The sequence below is a fragment of the Pleurodeles waltl genome, chromosome 12, assembly GCF_031143425.1.
Source record: "Pleurodeles waltl isolate 20211129_DDA chromosome 12, aPleWal1.hap1.20221129, whole genome shotgun sequence".
Lineage (NCBI taxonomy): Eukaryota > Metazoa > Chordata > Amphibia > Caudata > Salamandridae > Pleurodeles > Pleurodeles waltl.
In genome coordinates, this window is record NC_090451.1 from 619,357,180 (window position 1) to 619,380,488 (window position 23,309).

The 23,309-nt window shown below is 44.3% G+C and overlaps 1 protein-coding gene across 2 annotated transcripts in view; it reads right to left on the reverse strand.

Annotated features, from left to right (window-relative positions):
* POLR3C (RNA polymerase III subunit C) overlaps window positions 1-23,309 on the reverse strand; it is a 177,676-nt gene that overhangs the window by 132,143 nt on the left and 22,224 nt on the right. For both annotated transcript variants that reach the window (XM_069217943.1, XM_069217941.1), the window contains one exon: window positions 4,044-4,212. In XM_069217943.1, the coding sequence (XP_069074044.1) occupies window positions 4,044-4,190 (147 nt within the window). In that variant the 5' untranslated portion in view covers window positions 4,191-4,212. The remainder of the gene's footprint in view (window positions 1-4,043; window positions 4,213-23,309) is intronic.

Consider the following 23,309-nt stretch of genomic DNA (forward strand, 5'->3'; position numbering starts at 1 on the left):
GTGAAAATCCAAAACTGTTGAGGTGGTCCATCTCCCTACAGGGAATGGACTTTATAGTGGAACACAGACCTGGGACTGCCCATGCCAATGCAGATGGCCTTTCCAGGTTCTTCCACTTAGAAAATGAAGACTCTCTTGGGAAAGGTTAGTCTCATCCTCTTTAGTTTGGGGGGGGGGGGGGTTGTGTAAGGAAATGCCTCCTTGGCATGGTTACCCCCTGACTTTTTGCCTTTGCTGATGCTATGTTTTGAGTTGAAAGTGTGCTGAGGCCTGCTAACCAGGCCCCAGCACCAGTGTTCTTTCCCTAACCTGTACTTTTGATTCCACAATTGGCACACCCTGGCACCCAGATAAGTCCCTTGTAACTGGTACCTCTGGTACCAAGGGCCCTGATGCCAGGGAAGGTCTCTAAGGGCTGCAGCATGTATTATGCCACCCTAGAGACCCCTCACCCAGCACAGACACACTGCTTACCAGCTTGTGTGTGCTAGTGAGAACAAAATGAGTAAGTCGACATGGCACTCCCCTCAGGGTGCCATGCCAGCCTCTCACTGCCTATGCAGTATAGGTAAGACACCCCTCTAGCAGGCCTTACAGCCCTAAGGCAGGGTGCACTATACCATAGGTGAGGGTACCAGTGCATGAGCACTGTGCCCCTACAGTGTCTAAGCAAAACCTTAGACATTGTAAGTGCAGGGTAGCCATAAGAGTATATGGTCTGGGAGTCTGTTTTACACGAACTCCACAGCACCATAATGGCTACACTGAAAACTGAGAAGTTTGGTATCAAACTTCTCAGCACAATAAATGCACACTGATGCCAGTGTACATTTTATTGTAAAATACACCACAGAGGGCACCTTAGAGGTGCCCCCTGAAACTTGACCGACTATCTGTGTAGGCTGACTGGTTCCAGCAGCCTGCCACACTAGAGACATGTTGCTGGCCCCATGGGGAGAGTGCCTTTGTCCCTCTGAGGCCAGTAACAAAGCCTGCACTGGGTGGAGATGCTAACACCTCCCCCAGGCAGGAGCTGTAACACCTGGCGGTGAGCCTCAAAGGCTCACCCCTTTGTCACAGCACCGCAGGACACTCCAGCTAGTGGAGTTGCCCGCCCCCTCCGGCCCCGGCCCCCACTTTTGGCGGCAAGGCCGGAGAAAATAATGAGAATAACAAGGAGGAGTCACTGGCCAGTCAGGACAGCCCCTAAGGTGTCCTGAGCTGAGGTGACTCTAACTTTTAGAAATCCTCCATCTTGCAGATGGAGGATTCCCCCAATAGGATTAGGGATGTGACCCCCTCCCCTTGGGAGGGGGCACAAAGAGGGTGTACCCACCCTCAGGGCTAGTAGCCATTGGCTACTAACCCCCCAGACCTAAACACGCCCTTAAATTTAGTATTTAAGGGCTCTCCCTGAACCTAGAAACTAGATTCCTGCAACAACAAGAAGAAGGACTGCCTAGCTGAAAACCCCTGCAGAGGAAGACCAGAAGACAACAACTGCCTTGGCTCCAGAAACTCACCGGCCTGTCTCCTGCCTTCCAAAGAACTCTGCTCCAGCGACGCCTTCCAAAGGGACCAGCGACCTCTGCATCCTCTGAGGACTGCCCTGCTTCGACGACGACAAGAAACTCCCGAGGAAACTCCCGAGGACAGCGGAGCTGCTCCAAAAAGACTGCAACTTTATCCAAAGGAGCAGCTTTAAAGAACCCTGCAATCTCCCCGCAAGAAGCGTGAGACTTGCAACACTGCACCCGGCGACCCCGACTCAGCTGGTGGAGAACCAACACCTCAGGGAGGACCCCCGGACTACTCTACGACTGCGACTACGACTGTGAGTACCAAAACCTGTCCCCCCTGAGCCCCCACAGCGCCACCTGCAGAGGGAATCCCGAGGCTTCCCCTGACCACGACTCTCTGAAACCTAAGTCCCGACGCCTGGAAAAGACCCTGCACCCGCAGCCCCCAGGACCTGAAGGACCGGACTTTCACTGCAGAAGTGACCCCCAGGAGTCCCTCTCCCTTGCCCAAGTGGAGGTTTCCCCGAGGAAGCCCCCCCTTGCCTGCCTGCAGCGCTGAAGAGATCCCTTGATCTCTCATTGACTTCCATTGCGAACCCGACGCTTGTTCTAACACTGCACCCGGCCGCCCCCGCGCCGCTGAGGGTGAAATTTCTGTGTGGGCTTGTGTCCCCCCCGGTGCCCTACAAAACCCCCCGGGTCTGCCCTCCGAAGACACGGGTACTTACCTGCTGGCAGACTGGAACCGGGGCACCCCCTTCTCTCCATTGAAGCCTATGCGTTTTGGGCACCACTTTGAACTCTGCACCTGACCGGCCCTGAGCTGCTGGTGTGGTAACTTTGGGGTTGCTCTGAACCCCCAACGGTGGGCTACCTTGGACCAAGAACTGAACCCTGTAAGTGTCTTACTTACCTGGTAAAACTAACAAAAACTTATCTCCCCCTGTGAAAATTGCACTAAGTGTCCACTTTTAAAATAGCTATTTGTGAATAACTTGAAAAGTATACATGCAATTGAAATGATTCAAAGTTCCTAATGTACTTACCTGCAATACCTTTCAAACACGATATTACATGTTAAATTTGAACCTGTGGTTCTTAAAATAAACTAAGAAAAGATATTTTTCTATACAAAACCTATTGGCTGGATTTGTCTCTGAGTGTGTGTACGTCATTTATTGTCTATGTGTATGTACAACAAATGCTTAACACTACTCCTTGGATAAGCCTACTGCTTGACCACACTACCACAAAATAGAGCATTAGTATTATCTCTTTTTACCACTATTATACCTCTAAGGGGAACCCTTGGACTCTGTGCATGCTATTCCTTACTTTGAAATAGCACATACAGAGCCAACTTCCTACATTCATGGTGACCATTCCCTGGCAAGAACTTAATCTTTGTCTAGGTATGATAGTTCCAATTCTTCATGTATATCTGTAGCAGGTTCCTGTTGAGGTAGAATGGGAGGATCTGAACTAATGGTCATGATACCTTAGGAACCAACAGAGACAGCACCAAAAGCTTGGCTGGTGACTAATGGCAGGAGGAAGAAACTTTATACAGAAGTTGTCCTTTATTTATTGATGAGCAGTCAATTAGTTACTGCAATGGCTCCAAACAATCTTGCTTATCTGGCTAGTTTGCTCTCAGCCAGTTATAGAGACATAGTTCCACCTTTTCGTCATTGTCTTCCAGGTGAGTCAGTCGATTCCAATGCATTTCACCATTCTGAACAAAGAGCCCCGCAAACCTTCACTGCTTCGCTGTAACCAAACTTTGTCTGATTTCTGCTCATTCCACTTACTTCATTGACTATGCTCAATGCCTTCCTACTCCACTTTAAGGGTTCACATTCCCTACTGAGGTTCTTGACCCATACAAAGACATCAGGGGGAAAAGAACAGGTGAACAGAGGGAAATGTTCAAGCCTGGTAATGATTTATGTCCAAATATGTATATGTGCATTACTGCAGAAGGACGCGAGACCAGTCGTGGACAAGCAAGAGGCAAAAACAACCCACTGACCAAAGTATACTGTCTGAAAGGAGTAAGCAGGGCAATCAGGGCTACATTTCAAAGAGTAAAACCTTTAGAGTGTGGCAGCACTGAGGAAGGCATTACATTAATGGTGGTGAGATAGGGGAGGCCTGAAGAGGATGATTATGATTGAACAGTTGTGTCTTAAAGTTTTCATAAATGTGAGACTAATGCTCTTAGGTATTCCCTCAAGAGACAGGTTATTTCAAAGTACAAAACTAAATATAGAAAAGGATGATTAATGCAAGCATTCAAAGGCAACCACTGGTATGAGACAAATGAAAGCTTACAGATGCAATATACAGCCATGTACCCATTTATGAGGCAGTGATTTTTACTGCCAATAGTTTTATGAGTAAGAGTTTGGGTTACAAAAATGGATACAGATTGATGCTGGAGCCAAAGCAACATTAAGTAGACAAAAGAGGTCTCCTTTGGAGGACAAGTATTCCACTTGAATTCAAGATAATAGTACTCACCTGCCCCAAAGATGTGGAGGTTTCATGTGAAATAACTCGCAGCAGCTGGCTTCCAGTGCTCAGGAGGTAAGTTCCAACTCTGTCCACTATTTCTCCAAAATGCTCTTCGAGCAAAAGAGAACACAGCTTAATCTCAGCTTGAGTCATTTCTTTCTTACATGAGAGAAACCTGTGAAAACAGTTAAATACAACAGTAAAAATACACAAGGTTTTTTTTTAATTGTTATTTTTTTAAATGTATTTATTTATTTTAGAAATTAGGCACCAGGGTATTTTTTGCAGGAATCATAGTATTTGCTTCTCAATTTCTAAAGGTAAAAAAATACCTTTCTTTTTTAAATACTGAACTTACATATATTCCTTAATTTCTGTCCAGAATGGCGGCACTCAGCCTGTGTGTGACTGATGCCCGTTTGGAAAGAAGTGAAGGGAGAAAAAGTGATTTTCTCGATCAAACAGTGTAACCCAGTAGGGATAAAAAGGGTAGAGACCAAGTTCCCACAAACTGGGAATTCAGCCAGCAGACCACTGCAGAGGTAGGAAGTCTTCGTATCGGGCATTAATCTCCTCTTCACGACCTGTGCTGCTAGGTCTGCTGTCTACTACTACTACAGTTTATCAAACAAAAACAAAAGTGACATAGGCTACGAAAATCTATTTGCGAAACTGAAAATTGGCTAAATATTTAGGTGATAGAAGGCATGATAAAGAATGCCCATCATCAATACTGAGCTACTAGCTCAGTGGCTGTCTTGTTTGAGCAGGTTTATCACTTAGAATGCCTGGTTGGTTTGTAGCCTCTGTAACGTCTCAAAATCTGAGCCCTTAATCTACGCACACTGAAACTTGTGCCTGTGCCCCAATTCTGGGATGAAACACCTTCATAAAGGGCAATATAGGGTATTTGTGAGGGATGGAATGAATATTTGAGACTATTTTGAGAGTCCAGAGTTTTTAATTGTGTTTTTTGACATCTGCTTTATTAAAATGCACCGCTAAGTATGGGTGGAAATTAGGGGTATCCCGGAATTGGTTTTTAACTACCACAATTATTCTCAACGCAGAGTCACCCTAGGGATTTAAGCGATTTAAAATATAGGGACAATGACAGCAGCTGCTACTGATGACTTGTCCCGGATACCTCTGGTACAGTACTTGTGACTAAAGGCCACAGAGGTAAGGAATACAGCGGCAGAAGCAGAAAGGAAACAAGGGTCCACTAGCCATGTTTGTTCGCCAACGTTTGCATTTCTTGTCCTTTCCCTATAATCTAAAGAGCAAACAGGAGTCTATTAGGATACTGAGGGCGGGTCAGGTGGTCAACTCTGTAACGCCATTTGGACCAAGGATTTGCTATGTCACTATCATGTGATGTAGTGATATGCATGCTCCTAGGTATCAGTCGTTAGTCAAGAGCCAGAAGCTACTTAGGGATATGAGGCACTAGAGCAGCCTAAATTCCATAAGAGGCATAAGCAACATGGACCATTTTTACTCTAACATGTAATCACATGCACTCTACACATTTCCATGCCTACTGCTAAATCTCCTGGATATTAAACGTCACTTGTGCCAAAACCAAAAGTGAAGGTTTAAGTGCTAGAAAACTGGCAACAGGTGATTAGCAACAATGAAAAGTTTAGAGTTGCTTCATCAGGACAAAAGAAGTAATTTTAACATTTCTGGTGATAGATATTCAATTAAGATTCAGTTTGGGCTAGTGTATGCTTTCCTTGGTGACAAGCTTGAATTTATCTCAGTAAGCATGTTCAAATTACTTCCATTGCCCTGATGAAGTAACTTTAATACTTGATTGCCGCAAACCATGTCGTTAATTTGCTATCCATGTACAGTTCTGTTTCTGCTGTTTTAACAGAGCCTTCCAACAAAGCAAATAACCTGGGGCCTGATTTAGAAATTGGGTTGTACCATCACAAACATTATGGACAGCCCATCTACCTTATTACAAGTGTTTTATATCCTACAGCGCTTGGAATAAGGCAGATGAGATATGTGTCTTGTTTCTACCGGAACAACCCAGCCACCAAATTCTAAATCAGGGCCTTAATACATAAACTCTAATTGATTAAAAAAATTATTGCCTCAGGCCTCAACCTGTCTTTGTGAACATAAATAAATCAATGCTTGGGAAAACGGTATTGACCTTTGAGTTTAAGACTGCCGGTCTATTACAGGGCTACTTCCTCCCCTACTGTATGCAAAAGTATAAAGATCTGGGAGGGAGAGAGCAACAGCTGAAATACAATTTTATTAAAGACACTGTAAAGGTTTTTGGGGCAAGTGCTTGGGATTGTATGGGTGGTAAAGGGAGAGTAAAGGTGGGGGTCAGATGGAATGTAGTCATTTGTCATTTTAGGATCCTACCACCAACCTCTGGTCTAAACTTGGCATGTGGCGGGAGTCTCTGGAGCATGAGATAGACTGGAGGCACAAGCTGCTGCCCGAAATTCTCACCTCCTTGGTAAAATATAGCGAGCAAAATCCAAAAGTTAATTCTGATTTGCCCAAGCTGATTATTGTTAATGAAAACCCACTTGCAGTAGTTTAGTGTACATGGAATCTGAACCCCCAAGACACAAGATTGCACTATTTTGAGGCTGCGGCACTGTTGGGAGGCTGTGGGCTCTAAACATACGTCAAGCTTGCCCTGCTGCGAGGTTGTGGGTTCCTCATCTTCTCATTTATTCTGCCTCAGAGACTTAAGCTTCCCCCCCTGCTTAACAAATTAGTCACTCAATTGCCTTCTCCACCCCAGAGTAAGCATTGCCAAACCTTACCCGTTTCTTCATGGTCAGTCCTACACCTTTCTCTGAGGATACCCCTAGGTAAAGAGTGTATCTCACTGTACCCTGGTGTAAATCACCTATCTATCGTGGGTACACTCTGTGATGCTTAACATGGTCATGTAATGATGAGTAAAGTGTTCCATCTTGGTCATGCATGGAATACATAACCACAAAGGTATAAGGGCTCTTATCTGAAGTATCCAAAGATATTGGGCAAAGACGCCCCATCACCTATCTGTGTGGCACACTTCATCATTGATCTTTTTCTCCCAATCTGCATAGGAGGATTCCACTCAGAATGACTCAACAATTTGGTGGTAGCTCAAAATAAATTACTTCTGAATACAAGAAAGGGTCCAGGTGATTTATTACAAATGTCTCAGGGTATTCCGCATAAATTTCTCCTTTATTTGTGGGGCACCCTGAGCATGATTAACATTAAAGTATTGGATGTTTTTGAAAAGTAGGTTTTATACACCCATGTCGACTTTGCCTACATGTTTGTCCGTGTCTATTGCAAAGATGAGTCATCAGCCTTCCTTATATTATCCCTACTTAAACTGCAATCATTTTCATGGAAGATGGAAGAAGCCTAAGACACACACATACCTGCATGGATCTACTGTGGTCAAGTATGTGAGACAATAGGTTAAAATAAAAAATAAAAAAAAGGCACCCGAATGTGTGATGACAGGAAAGTACCTACCTCCGTTCAGAAGAAATAAGATAAGCCCTAAAAGAGGGTACTTTATTTTGTGTCAATACACGTATATGAGGGCCTTAGAAATTCAGCAGTAACAGAGAGAGAATCACAAGTAGATATCAACAATGAATACTCATGAAACAGCAGATTGTTATCAAAAGTGATTTAGATTCTTTAAACAAACACCAAGATGTACATGGTTGATGACACTCGTAACAGAGGGTTTTTAGATGTTATTATGATCACACTGCAGTGTTTAACTTGTAAAATAATAAGTGCCAGTATCTAAAGTATTTCTCAGAAGCATGCGAGCAGCAATGCAGAATATTGGGATTGCCGAACACCAAGACTGTTTAGGCTTGATTCCACATCAAGCCTCTTTCAACCGCTTCCCTATAATTCCGGCCCCTTTGTTTCAGTTTTGCAGTTTACTTTGTTATCTCTGTTTTTCTCCTTTGCCACGCCTTTCTGTCATTCTCTTACTATTTTTACACCCTTCTCTGTCTTTCTCTTCTTTATTTCTGGGTCAAAGTGTGATGATTTAAAATAAGTGCCAGTTCCCAAAAAAATCAGTGCCCGTGGGTCCCAACTCCAAATGCTAGCTCAAATTAAGCACTGTCAGTAAGGTTTACTTTTTAGTTCCCAGTCTTCATCTAGTCTTTGTAAACCGAAATTTTAAACTTTTCACATAGGGGTATTACATATTACACATTCAATTTAGTGTTATCCTTTAAACTGCAGGTTAAATAGTGCCTGCATATATCAAATTTAGGTAACATTGCAACAGAATAAAACATTTTACACATTACTAGTAAAACATTTTTCACACTGCCATGGAATAACCTCCTGCGAAAGGCTAAGTGTGAAGATGTGGCTGGGCGAAACAAAGTTATATTCTGGCGCATTGCAGAAGATCAATGCTTTGAACCAAAGCTTAATCGAAGGAGAAGACACTGCCAGCCAAAAATCCTCATGATTTCCTGATTTGAGAGGTGCTTCTGATGTGTGCAGGTTTTACACTACATAAGCTCAAAGTATTCTTTCCAAAGAGCACGTTTGGAGATTCTGTAGTCATACTAACTTTTTTACCAATCACTGACTTAAGACGTAAAAAACAATGGAAGTATTCTGTGATGTAGTAACCACAGTCTATGGATGTTAAAAAAAGGAGTGATTCTGAGGAGCTCCTGATGAAAAGTGGTAAATGTTCTATCGTATTATCGTGATTAATGACTGAGCAGGGAGGCAGAACAACGAACAGAGCATAATGCAACAAATACATCGAGAAGAGTCGTATGCTAAACACTTGTATGCAAATCCAGAAAACATGCATATTATTAGTTGAAAACCACTATTTGGCCTCTGAACCTACTAGAAGAAAATTTGGGATTAGCAATGGACATTTAAGTCTTTAAAGGTAGAAGTTAGTGTCAACTTTATAACGAAATGACAAAGTATTTTGGAAAACAAATTAAAAATAAAATAACTGAGGTTAAAGTCATCATCAATATTCTTTATTCAGTCCGCATAATGACCATAGAAGTACGTGATTAACATTTTTAATAAAATTCCTAAAAATTACCAACAAGCATTTTGTAGGACGTTGGCTCTGTATACGCTATTTCAAAGTAAGCAAGTGTGCGCACAGAGTCCAAGGGTTCCCCTTAGAGGTAAGATAGTGGCAAAAAGAGATAATTCTAATGCTCTATTTTGTGGTAGTGTGGTCGAGCAGTAGGCTTATCAGAGGGTAGTGTTAAGCATTTGTTGTACACACACAGGCAATGAGGAACACACACTCAAAGACTTACTCCAGGCCAATAGGTTTTTATATAGAAAAATATATTTTCTTAGTTTATTTTAAGAACCACAGGTTCAAGATTTACAAACAATACTTTAAATGAAAGGTACTTCACTCAGGTATTCTAGGAACTTTGAATAATCACAATAGCATGTACAGTTTTGACAAAAATGGCAATAAGCTATTTTAAAAGTGGACACAGTGCAAAAATCACAGTTCCTGGGGGAGGTAAGTAAATGTTAAGTTCACAGGTAAGTCAAACACTTACAGGGTTCAAAGTTGGGTCCAAGGTAGCCCACCGTTGGGGGTTCAAGGCAACCCCAAAGTTACCACACCAGCAGCTCAGGGCCGGTCAGGTGCAGAGGTCAAAGTGGTGGCCAAAACACGTAGGCTTCAATGGAAATAGGGGTGCCCCGGTTCCCGTCTGCCAGCAGGTAAGTATCCGCGTCTTCGGAGGGCAGACCAGGGAGTTTTTGTAGGGCACAGGGGGGGGGGGGGGGGGGGGTGGGACGGGACGGGACACAAGCAGGCACAGAAAGTACACCCTCAGCGGCACAGGGGCGGCCGGGTGCAGAGTGCAAACAGGCGTGGGTTTCTAATAGGAATCAATGGGGAGACCTGGGGGTCTCTTCAACGATGCAGGCAGGCACGGGGGGGGGGCTCCTCGGGGTAGCCACCACCTGGGCTAGGCAGAGTGTCACCTGGTGGTTGCTCCTGCACTGGAGTTCGGTTCCTTCAGGTCCTGGGGGCTGCGGGTGCAGTGTGGTTTCCAGGCTTCGGGTTCCTTGAAGCAGGCAGTCGCTGTCATGGGGAGCCTCTGGATGTCCTCTGCAGGCGTCGCTGTGGGGGCTCAGGGCCGTCAACTCTGGCTACTCACGGGCTCGCAGTAGCCGGGGAGTCCTTCCTGTAATGTTAGTTTTCCGCAGGTCGAGCCGGGGGCGTCTGGTGCAGAGTGGAAAGTCTCACGCTTCGGCGGGAAACGTGTGGTCTTTAAAAGTCGCTTATTTGTTTCAAAAAGTTGCAGTTTCTTGAACAGGGCCGCTGTTCTCTGGAGTTTCTTGGTCCTTTAGATGCAGGGTAGTCCTCTGAGGCTTCAGAGGTTGCTGGACCCTGTTGGATGCGTTGCTGTTGCAGTTCTCTTCGAAGTAGGGAGACAGGCCGGTGGGGCTGGGGCCAAATCAGTTGTTGCCTCCGTCTTCACTGCAGGGCTTCAGGTCAGCAGTCCTTCTTCTTCTTTAGGTTGCAGGAATCTATCTTTCTCGGTTCTGGGTGCCCCAAAATACTCAATTTAGGGGGGTGTTTAGGTCTGGGAGGGCAGTAGCCAATGGCTACTGGCCCTGAGGGTGGCTACACCCTCTTTGTGCCTCCTCCCTGTGGGGAGGGGGCACATCCCTAATCCTATTGGGGGAATCCTCCTTCTACAAGATGGAGGATTTCTAAAAGTAAGAGCCATCTCAGTTCAGGACACCTTAAGGGCTGTCCTGACTGGGGGGTGACTCCTCCTTGTTTTTCTCATTATCTCCTCCAGCCTTGCCGCCAAAAGTGGGGGCAGTGGCCGGAGGGGTGGGCAGCTCCACTAGCTGGGATGCCCTGTGGCGCTGTAACTAAGGGGGTGAGCCTTTGAGGCTCACCGCCAGGTGTTACAGTTCCTGCAGGGGGAGGTGAGAAGCACCTCCACCCAGTACAGGCTTTGTTCCTGGCCACAGAGTGACAAAGGCACTCTCCCCATGTGGCCAGCAACATGTCTGGTGTGTGGCAGGCTGGCAAAAACTAGTCAGCCCACACTAGAAGTCGGGTATGTTTTCAGCGGGCAGCTCTAAGATGCCCTCTTGGTGTATTTTTACAATAAAGTGCACACTGGCATCAGCACATTTATTGTGCTGAGAAGTTTGATACCAAACTTCACAGTTTTCAGTGTAGCCATTATGGTGCTGTGGAGTTCGTGTTTGACAGACTCCCAGACCATATACTCTTATGGCTACCCTGCACTTACAATGTCTAAGGTTTGGCTTAGAAACTGTAGGGGCATTGTGCTCATGCACCTATGCCCTCACCTGTGGTATAGTGCACCATGCCTTAGGGCTGTAAGACCTGCTAGAGGGGTGACTTATCTATGCCATAGGCAGTGTGAGGTTGGCATGGCACTCTGAGGGGAGTGCCATGTCGACTTAGTCATTTTCTCCCCACCAGCACACACAAGCTGGCCAGCAATGTGTATGTGCTGAGTGAGGGGTCCCCAGGGTGGCATAAGACATGCTGCAGCACTTAGAGACCTTCCCTGGCATCAGGGCCCTTGGTACCAGGGGTACCAGTTACAAGGGACTTGCCTGGGTGCCAGGGTTGTGCCAATTGTGGAGACAAAGGTACAGTTTAGGGAAAGAACACTGGTGCTGGGGCCTGGTTAGCAGGGTCCCAGCACACTTTCAAATCATAACTTGGCATCAGCAAAGGCAAACAGTCAGGGGGTAACCATGCCAAGGAGGCATTTCCTTACACATTTGCAATGCAATAGGTCTCATATTTGTGCGAGTTAGAGCTTTTGGCGTTGTAAATAACAATGTATTTTACCTATGTGTTTTGGTTTGGAGTGTAGTGGATGTATGAGCAAAGACACCGCTATGGCACTGTCTCAAGGACCAAGAATGGGAATTACCACTGGGAACATAGACACAGCTGCAGCACTTCCTAGATAACTTAGAATGGAGGAGTTACCAACGGGACCAAAGAAGCTGCTGCAGCACTGTATAGGAATTACCACTGGGAACAGACTTGGCTGCAGCAGTGCCTAGAGGAATCAGAATGGGGGAGCTACTGATGGGAACAAAGAAGCAGCTGCAGCACAGTATAGAGGACTTTGAATGAGGATTTTCCACTGCGACAAGAGACACAGCTGCAGCACTGCCTAGAGGACTCAAAATGATGGAGTTACTGATGGGACCAGAGAAGCAACTAGCAGCACTGCCTAGAGGGTTAAGAATGTGGAATTACCACTGGGAACAGAGAGACGGCTGCAACACTGCCTAGAGGATTTAGAATGGAGGAGTAACTGATGGGACAAGAAAGGCTGTTAGCAGCACTGGCTAGAGGACTAAGAATGGGGAATTACCTCTGAACAGAGACAGATGCAAAACTGCAGAGAGGTCTTAGAATGGAGGAGATACTGACAAAACCAGAGAAGTAAGAATGAGGAATTACCGAACGAACCAGAGAAGCAACTTGCAGCACTGTCTAGAGGACTTTAAATGAGCAGTTACCAACAGGAGATGAGAAGCAGCTAGCAGCACTTTCTATAGGACTAGGAATGAGGAATCACCACTGGGACCAGAGAAGCAGCTGTTGTACTGTCTATAGGATTAAGAATGAGGAATTACCACTGGGACTAGAGAAGCAGTTAGCATCACTGTCTAGAGGACTTAGAATGAGGAATTACCACTGGGACCATAGAACAAGCTAGCAGCACTGTATAGAGGATTTAAAATAATGAATTCCCACTGGGACCAGAGAAGCAGCTAGCAGCACTGTCTAGAGGATTTAGAATGAGAAGTAATCACTGGAACCAGAAGAGCAGCTGCAGGATTGTCTACAGTGGTAAGAATGAGGAATTACCACTGGGACTAGAGAAGCAGCAAGCAGCATTGTCTAGAGGACTTAGAATTAGGAATTACCACTGGGACCATAGAAACATCTAACGCACTGCCTAGAGGACTTAGAATGAGGAATTATCACTGGGACCAGAGAAGCAGCTAGCAGCACTTCTTAGAGGAATAAGAAGGAGGAAATACCACTAGGACCTGGGAAGCAGCTAGTAGCACTGCCTAGAAGACTTAGAATGAGCAATTACCACTGGGACCAGAGAAGCAGCTCCAGCATTGTCTACAGGACTAAGAATGAGGAATTACCACTGGAACAAGAGAAGCAGCTAGCGGCACAATTTAGAGGACTTAGAATGAATAATTACAGACGGGACAAGAGAAGCAACTTGCAGCATTGTCTAGAGCAGTGGGTGCCAACCTGCGGTCTAGGGACCACTGGGGGTCCGCAAAGCCTCCTCAGGGGGTCCACGACTGCTTCAAAAATTAAATAATATTAACAGATTAGGTCCCCTGCTTTCAGTACTGACTCAGAGTCCACTAATGATTCAGTCGGTGTCCCTGGGATCCAGTAATGATAAAGTGGGGGGTCCACGGAAGTCAAAAGATTGGGAACCACTGGTCTAGAGGACTCAGAATGATGAATTACCACTGAGAACAGAGAAGCAGCTAGCAGCATTGTCTAGAGGACTTTGAATGGGGAATTACTGCAAGGACCAGAGAAGCAGCTAGCAGCAACTCAAAGAGGACCAAGACTGAGGGAGTTACCACTGGGACCAGAGAGGCAGCTATGGCACTGTCTAGAGTACTTAGAATGAGGAATTACCACGGGGACCAGAGAAGTAGCTGCAGCATTGTCTACAGGAGTAAGAAGGAGGAATAACAACTAGGACTAGAGAAGCAGCTATCTGCACTGCTGTCTAGAGGACTTAGAATGAGGAATTACCAACTAAACCAGAGAAGCAGCTTGCAGCATTGTCTAGAGGAGTTAAAGTGAGGAATTGCCAACGGGATCAGAGAAGCAGCACTGTCTAGGGGACTTAGAATGGGAATTGCCACTGGCACCAGAGACGCGGCTGCGGCACTCACCGTCTAAAGGGGTTAGAATGAAGAATTACCACTGGGACTAGTGAAGCAGATGCATCATTGTCTACAGGAGTAAGAATGATGAATTACCACTGAGACCAGAGAAGCAGCTAGTAGCACTGTCTAGGGGACTTAGAATGAGGAATTATCACAGGGACCAGAGAAGCAACTAGCAACACTGTCTACAGGATTAAGAATGAGGAATTAGCATTGTCTATAGGACCCTCAGCCTTTCTAAACATTGTGTTTTCACTGGTGTGGTGTGAACACATCGCTATGGACAACCAAAATAATGCTAAGGCTGCAATGCCCCGACAGTGGAGGGAGGACAGGCCATCACACACTGCAACAGGATGAAGCATTAACGTAGTGTGATGGTGTAATGATATTTGTGTTTTGACCAATGACTCCACGTTGCACTTAGCCTAGCAGCACACCATCACATTAGTGACCACCAACTTCATTTTTCCTATTGACTTTATTTTAGCATTAGCCACCGCCACGTTAAAAGCTGCAAGTATTTTTCCATGATAATGTGCTACTTGCTCATTTTTTTATTCTCAATGTTTGTATGTTCTTTCTCACCAAGGGCTTAGGCTGATAAGAATGTACTAGGATGGTAAAGAACAGTTTTGTTTTGATAGAGGGCACCTTGGGATTTTGGCCAATTCCCAACGTGTTCTTTTCAAAGCTGACCTAAAGTAACCAGCATTTTTTTAAATAATAAACTTATGCAGTGGGAAGGAGTTTATAGAATTCTCCTCTCTTGTTTATTCAAAATATATAAGAGGCCGAGACCAGATGGACCGGGGAGTGACTCAGATCTCAGACATACTAAGGACGCTGAGGTGTGTCATCCTTCCCATGAGGATAATTGATCTCTCTCTCTCCACGATCGATTCTAGGATCTGGCACTCTGATGCTAAGTAGGAGGGAGTTGAAGCAGATTTGCCCTTGCCTCGTGGTGATGCATTTTTTAATTCATTATTTGCTTCGCATTGTAATATAGATACATATATGTGCTGTGTATATTGCAGTGGAGAATCATTTGTACATGTTTTTATTTCATTACTATGACCATTTTTAAACGTGTACTTTCAGCATGCTAATCTCCTCTACGAACCTTGCAGAGTGAATTAATAAATGTCTTCCTTTGACTAAGCAGCGCATTCCAGAGATTTTTGTCAGTGCATAAGTGTTTCATTAGTGAAGCAAAACAAATGGCCAACAAACACGTTCTCTTAGTGAAATGGCCTGGGAAGGAACTAAGCACACAAAGGAGGGACATTTAGAAAAATGCACCAATTAAAAGGAAGTGTTTAAGACAAACAACAAAGAATGAATGGCAATAGTGGGAGTGTTTAAAGCCCATAGACTGAATACAGCATGTCCTGCAGACAGCATATGTGCGCTGCCTTGGGTCGACCTACAAATACATTAGACAAGTGCCAGTTTTGATAATAAAAGAAAACTTTCATATAAAAAGTTCATCATTAAAAAACATATTTTCCTTGACTTGATAGCAAAGATAATTAAAACAGCAAAACAAGTTTCAGGAGAGGCTAAACATTTTAAAAAACTCAACCCATTTTGGTATGATGTAAAGTGCATATGCTTTGGAATTGGACATAAAAAGCAAGTTATCAAACTTCAATACATAGTGCAAAAAAGCATAAAGTGCGCCATACATTAGGTAGAGTTGTTATCACATGGGCAACACTATAAGGATGCTAACCAGGCACCTGGAAGGGGGAATGCAACTAAAAAGTATGCCATGGTCATTCTTAGTGTGGTTAAATAAAATCAATATTCCAAATGTTTGACCCATTGTTAGAAATAGGGTTTCTGGTTGGCTAGGGTATGCATCTAAGCCAGGGAGAACCCACCAATCTAATCAGGACAAGACAAGTAAGCTATAGTCAGGGCAAGACACCTTTTTGGTATTTTGGCACAGATCAGGCAGGCTTAACTTAGCAGGCAATGTGTGAAGAATTTGTGCAACACACGCACACATAGGAATCACACTGGGACCACCACAAAATGACTCCACACAAATGTAGAAAAATAGATATTTATATGTTTCAAATAAGACCAAAACAACACAAATACAATCAACAGAAGTCAAGCTATTCAGGTTTTCATATATAAAGCAACATAATCTGGGAGACTCGTTTTGTGAGCTACATAGTAGTTCCCTTGAATAGGTATGAAATATAACAGTGCTCCAAGCATGTGTGTTGCGCTGAGGTTTGGAGAGGGCGAGCACGCTTCCTTTATATGGATTACAGTAATACGATCACTTGTGCTCTTCCTTGTAGAGCAGCCGGCTACTACAGAATCATGGCAGGACCACAAAGCAGAGTGCGAAGACCGCCTGGGATTGGTTGGGCACAAAGAGAATCTTAAAGTATGTTCTCCCAGTACATTGCATTTGACTCTGTAGCTGCTAAGTGGGGGAACCACACTGCTGTCAGGCTCGGTTGAGGTCGAGAGGTAATACACTGCCAATCCTGTAGAGACTGGGCGGGAGGTGCCCACACACAAAAGGTTTACCAGGACAAGATTAAGCGCAGGGCTCCTCTGAACACTCACACCTGCAGCAGCACCGATTGTGGGCACCGCCTGTGTTCCCGATGGTTCCTCTTGAGCACCAGCGGACGCTCAGGAGAGCTCCGGCACAGAGGAGGGTGTTGCTGTGTTAAGGGTGCAGCTAGCTCAGTTCTAGCAAGTAGTAGGGTCCTTGGGGTTCCTGGGACCAGGGGGGACAAGCCAGCCGCCCTGAGAGACACGCTGGAGGCTGATTTGTGAGTCCTTCGGCAGGGCAAAGGTCAGCAGGCAGAAAGGCAGTCCAGTCAGGTAGGGCAGCACTCCCTTAGAACTGTCAAGCACTACAATGCACTACTCCAACACAGCAGCCTCTACTCCAGCGTAGTTGCTTCCAGGGCCAGTAGTATACTACTTGAGTGGCTCAAGAGATCCTGCACTTACACTGAAAAGTGCCTTTGATGCAGGCGTGACTACAAGAGAGTTCTTGTGAAGTGCACAGGTCACCCTTTGAGGTCAGCCTCAGCTCCAGACTGCCAGTGTGAAATAATCAGCCCCTTTACGTGGACTCTAATCAATACCCTTTGAAATGTAAGTGTGAGCCCTTTCCAACTTCCTTCCCAGGAAGACACATCAGTATACAGATGTAGCTGAGAACCCTGTGTTGTGGGTGTCTGAAGGGAATGCACAAGGTTAACTGCCTCCTAACCAAAGCCAGATGTGTATTGGAGATAGGCTGGAGCCACTCACGGCAGAGAAATGTCCACTTTCTAAAAGTGGCATTTCTAAAATAGTAACAGTAAATACAACTTTACCAGTAAAGAGGATTTATTATTACCATTGCAATGGAACTAAACATGATGCAGCTACTTGTCTCAGATCAGTAATGACAGCTTAAAGATTTTATAAGGAATTCCCAATGCTGGCCTATGAGAGGGGCAGGCCTCACAGTGATAAAAAATTACTTTAGGAGTTTTCATTACTAGGACAAAACAAAACTTTAAAGGGACATTTCCTGCCTTTTGCTTCTAAGGAACCCTGGCCTATGGCTACCTAGGGCTTACCTTTGGGGTCACATATGTACAAAAGGGGAGTTCAGGGCTTGGCAGAGGTTTTAGACGCCAAGTCGGGGTGGCAGTTAGACTGCACGCACAGGCTCTGAAGAGGCAGGCCTGCAATGTTTACAGAGCTACTTCACTGGGTGGTGGCACAATCAGTGCTGCAGGGCCACTAGTACCATTTATCTTACAGTCCCTAGGTTATACCCCTCTACAAGGGACTTACAGGTAAATAAAATATGCCAAGGGTGGATACACCAATGTTACCATGTGTTAGGGGAGAAGCACATGCACTTTAGCACTGATCAGCAGTGGTAAAGTGCTGGGAGTCCTAAGGAAACAAAATATACAGCAACAAAACAGGGGGGTAAAGGCAAAGGGTCTGGGGTAAGATCACCCTAAAGATGCCACGTCTAATACCCACGCTAGATAAGGCTCCCTCCCAGACGTAATGGACATGGTACATTGTACATAATTTAAAAAAGGAGACCATATCTAGCAATCTCTTTATTCTAGGTTCCTCTCAACGGGAGATACATTTGTGTTTCACTAGAGCCTTAGTTTGCAGGCCAATACTTTTGCTGGCCAAAGACTGATCTCAAACCTAAGTCAGTTAGCATGTTCTTGACGCACAGCAGCCAGGGCATGGTGCTGGAGTTCCTCAAGTTTAAATAGCCCATTAAAACACTCCTAGAAAATTCCACCTCAGGAGTATTCCATATCCAAAACCCACGACAAGAGGTGGTGGTGGTGGTGAGGGGGAGGGGTGGCGGGTTGGGTGGTTTGGCTACTTGACTTGACCTTCCAGAAAGCCCATACCCAATTCATTATGTGAGATGAGGCTTAGAGTAGTTTTACGGATAGGTAGAAGCCTACAGAAAATCGTATTTGCCTGCAGTCCCCCCAGTGCTGCATAACCACAGATCCTGGCGCCATATGTTCCTACTGCGAGACACTTACTCTTATAAAGTTGGATCAGTTCCTTAATTGATTTATGGCCCAATCTTTTGGCAAATCTAAAAAGCGAGTCACAGACAACCCTCATTCTCTGTACTCTTTGATTGATTAACCTGCACCATGTCAAGTCATCTTCATGTAGAATACTTAAGTAATTAAAATGAGATTTCTTGGCAATCGGGGTCTCTCTAATTACAAAATGTTTCAATTTAGTGTTCTTCGAACCACAAGTTAAGATAAACGATTTGTGATGATTTACTTTTAAACTCATAAAAATCATTAAAACCATTTAAAAGATTTTGGAGACTACTGGCTGTTTGAGCTAACAAGGCCGATTCATCCACATATGAAAGGACTGGGACAGGGTGAGGGCCAATTCTTGGAATATCTTTGCTACACTGACCCAGGACAGTATCCAAAGAATATAGAATACAAACAAGAACGCTGCCAGTATGCAGCCCTGCCTAACCACCTTAGCCACCTTTATGGGGTGTGTAAACTCTCCATGTTCTGTGTAGTAGACCATAGTAGATGTATTCCAGTGTAGACACCTAACAAGGTTCAGTAGTGGGGGCTGCACTCCTGCCAGCTCCATCAAAACCCACAAATTCCCCCTTTCAACCAGATCAAAAGCACAGATGATGTCCATAAAAGCCATATGTAAGGCACCTCTCCTGGCTTTGATGTATTTTCCTATAAGGAGAGATATATTAAGTGCTTGCTTGGTGGCTCCAGTCCCGAAGGGAAGCCATACTCACCCTTTGAGAAAAAGGAATTAGCTTCAGCCCACTCCTCCAATTTGCCAATATAACATGCACCAGAATGTTTGCTGTAGAGTCGAACAATTAAATTGGGCAATAGCATGCAGGAAGGTTTCTATCCCCTTTTTTATAGAGTGGTACACAAATGGATTTCTTCCAGGAACCAATTGGAGCCTTCCTATCAACCGTTCTAAGTAACTTTGTTATTAATGGTACCCAGAATTCTAAATTAGAAGTAAACATATCATTCGGTACCCCATCGGGGCCAGGGGCCTTACTCGGAGCAGCACTCTGAATAGCTTTTGTGACCACTGTCATGTTGATAAATTTATTTAGCTAGTTCTCATTAAGGAAAAGGGGATCTATACAAATCTCCAAATGCGGCACACCTGACTAATTACTGGGACTAAAATATTGGAGAAGTGGGTGATCCAGTCTTGTTCTAAAATATGACGTTCAATGCCATTAACCGGACCATCTGAAAAAAAGATCAAATGATAGCTTCCCAGAATAATCTGCTGTCTTTCAGGTGAGCTGCTTTATCTAAATCCTCCAAGGCTTTATCACAAATTTCCCCTTTTCTGGTTTCAATAGCCTGTTTATACTTTTTTTGGCTATCCAGATTGTCTCGGAGCTGCATGGGATCATATTGATAACCTTCTTGAGATCTTTTAATGCCGATGTGCAGTCAGAATTGAACCAAGTGTGGGGCAGACAATCTTTTAGTGGTCTATTTTCGTTAACTGGCAGGCTGCAAAACCACATGTAGCAATATAACCTTCCAGAATCTTGCTGGGTTCATCAGTAGTAGAGAGAGACAACAGAGGATAACCTTACCAGCTTCTTTAATCAGATTCTCAAAAAAGGCATGTGGGTAGATCTGGTCCCATTTCATCTTAAACCCTTTGTTTGCCAAAAAGTTTATGGGGAGCCTATGTAAATCAGGAAGACCTCAATGCCATAGATTGGCAAAACGTAAAACAATTGGATTATGGTCGCTAGAAGGAAGAGGACACACCTCGTAACTTGCTAAATTCTGAGCCATGTCTGCTGATAGTACCACAAAATTAACTGTACTGCCCTTTCCTCTTCCCACAAACGTAGGGGGGATTAGCAGTGATTTGGCTGGGAATATCAGGTGAAATAAACCAGGCTGTTCATAAATAATATTCTATCTAAGGCTTCCCGATATGCTGAGAGTAGAAAGTGGCTAACATCTTCTCTCTGCCCAACTGAGACTCCACATATGCGGTTACCACTATAGGTACACTGTACTATTTTGAAATCACCAGCCCATATAATTGACGCGCATCTACCCTTATTCTGCGCTAAATGTAATAGCATTTTCCCCAGCTCCTCAACAATCCTGGTTGGTTGCAATGAGAAAAAGTTAAAATAAAAATTAACTAATCTACCATTAAATGTTTTCGGCCAATACAAGTTAAGAATCTGGTAACATGATTTAACTTCTAAAACATTGATCTTCAAATTCCGGATGCCTGCAGACACAAAAATGGCCAAAGCCCCCTTACCCCTCCCCACAGAAGAAGGACTCGCAGGGTAGTAGAAAGGTTTCTAACAACCAATATGAACCAGATCAACAGCCCATGTCTCCTGACAGCATACTATTTCAAAAGTCTGAACGAACCATAACCATTCCTAATTAGCCAGTTTTTGGCAAATCCCAGCTATGTTCCATTATATAGCTCGAGAGATCTTTCCACATTCATTTGTATTCTGGGCCTTAGTCGAGCTCGGTGGAGCACAGGAGAGGAAATACATGATGAAGTCAGTGTCTGTTTTCGGTACCCGATCTGATGGCTTTCAACCGTCAATCATTCTCTGTAAGGGTGGACAAAGCTTCAAAGCAGTTGGAAGTAAGAAGAGGAACTGCAGTGTCATTGTCTAATGCACCTCGTTGGTTTGAGCAGAACTGAACACTAGAAAAAGTTGGTGGTGGTTAAACGATAAAAGAAACCTTGGGAACGAGCCCGAATTTGTGAATGGATAAGAGGGCAGTGATTCAGGCGTGACAACAAAAAACGGACAAGAACCAGGTTTCTAAAGTTCAGTACCACACAGTTTCCTATAGAAGATTTTGGTGATGAACCTATCCAATTTACCCTATGGGCCGCTTGTAATTTTATCAACCAGTTTGAATCGGCGGCCTGCATTCTTTTTGCACCACTGCACAGCTTTATTTATATGGCTTTGACAGTCCTCATAAGTTCAGTTTTTCATGTAACCCCCTCTAAGGTGAGTGTATATGGAATCCATTCTGGTGGAAGATGAAGATTAGTCAATTGAGCCTTAGAAGCTGACAGTAGTGCTTGCGGAGGGTGAGGATGAACAGACCCAACTCCGGAGAGAGCACCAGGCGCTAGGTCCGGATTAGAGGTGGCTTGGTCAATACAAATTATTCCTTGGGAAATCGGCCACTGTTGGAGGTAAGTTTTGTAGGCAAGTGGAAAAGGTTGGGGCTTTGGATTAGCTGTTGATTGATTTCCACTGGAGGGAACTAAGGTTCTTTGCAGTACCTCTGACAAATATTGGATTTTATCAGCTAAAAGCTTCACCAGATCCATTGTTTCCTCCTGGACAGTTTTTAACAGTATCCATGGCGTCCAAACCAAATAACAGTTTGCAAGGGAGTTGTTTGTACTGGTCATGGGCCGTCGATAAATAGCATCCTGTTGAGTGGGCGGATGGGTTTTAGAGGATGTACTTATGTTCCTGCCATCACCCTTCTTTCTCTTGGATGCTGAGTTCTTTTGGAGAAGCTGTACTTGATGTGTGCTCATCCATTTTTACTTACATCAGTATGTGCTACACATTAATTTTTTGATTTGAGGTTATTTTGCCTTTGGACATTCTTACCAGGGGGGGTGTACTCTTCGATGTAACATCCTCAGTGATCGCTTGTGTAGTTAGAATGGAGACTGCATCAGGGGTATCTGGGTACATTTCAGACAAAGGGAGGGGGGTCAGCAATAAGCAGTCGTGCAGCCTCAATACGATCCTCAAACAAGTTAAGCTCGTTGAATATTACCCTCATTGCTGAGAAAGACAGACTGTGATAGAAGGAGTTGAACGCCCCCCCCTCCTCCTTTAGTCCATGGGAGGCATTTCTTCCACATCTCAGCTTGATTTTCCTGTTACCTAACTGGAACTTTATCTGTCCTGCAAGATGCAATATGAGAGTGCCTTACCAGTACTGTTGGATGTCATAAGCCTTTCTGTGGCTTAGTTAAGTAAGCCTCCACACTCGCTCTCAGCAATGGTAACTGTGTCAGCCACCACGAGGCAAGAGACAGGGCCCAGCCCATCCTCGTTCAGCCACGGATGGGCGCAAACAGGCATTTATCTGATTTTGCACAGTATTTTTAACAGTTTTTCACTTCCTATAAACATGTCTTACCCAGGTTTATCACAGTAACTTCAAATGCATTAATTTAATATAAAAGTAATTGTTTTATATGTCCTGGTCCATCTTATTTGTGGTGCTGGTGGTGTTTACATAACTTTATATATATTTGTTTTACAGATTATGAAAATTGTTCACACTATAGGGCTCATATACTTGATTTTTTGTGTAAAGTTTTTGTTTTTATAGATATATAACAAACAGTGCTGATTTGCACTCAGCAAAAAATAAACAATAGAGTTGAGGCATTGGAACAACAATGTCAAGTGTCTAAATTCACATATTGGTACAATTGCACATCAAGAGAATGAGTCCCATGGCGGTGATGATGATTGATTGATGACTGGATGGGGGATGACGATGATTGGATAATGATATGATAATTGAATGATGATGAGGAGTGTGGGGTCTGAGTGACTGATGATTTTTTTATGCCCAACGTCAGTTCCAAGTCATAACATTTTATCCATGCTCCCCAGATTTTAAAACATTTTCTTGGGCATCCTCTGGCTTTATATGTGACCCTCTCTGACATCAT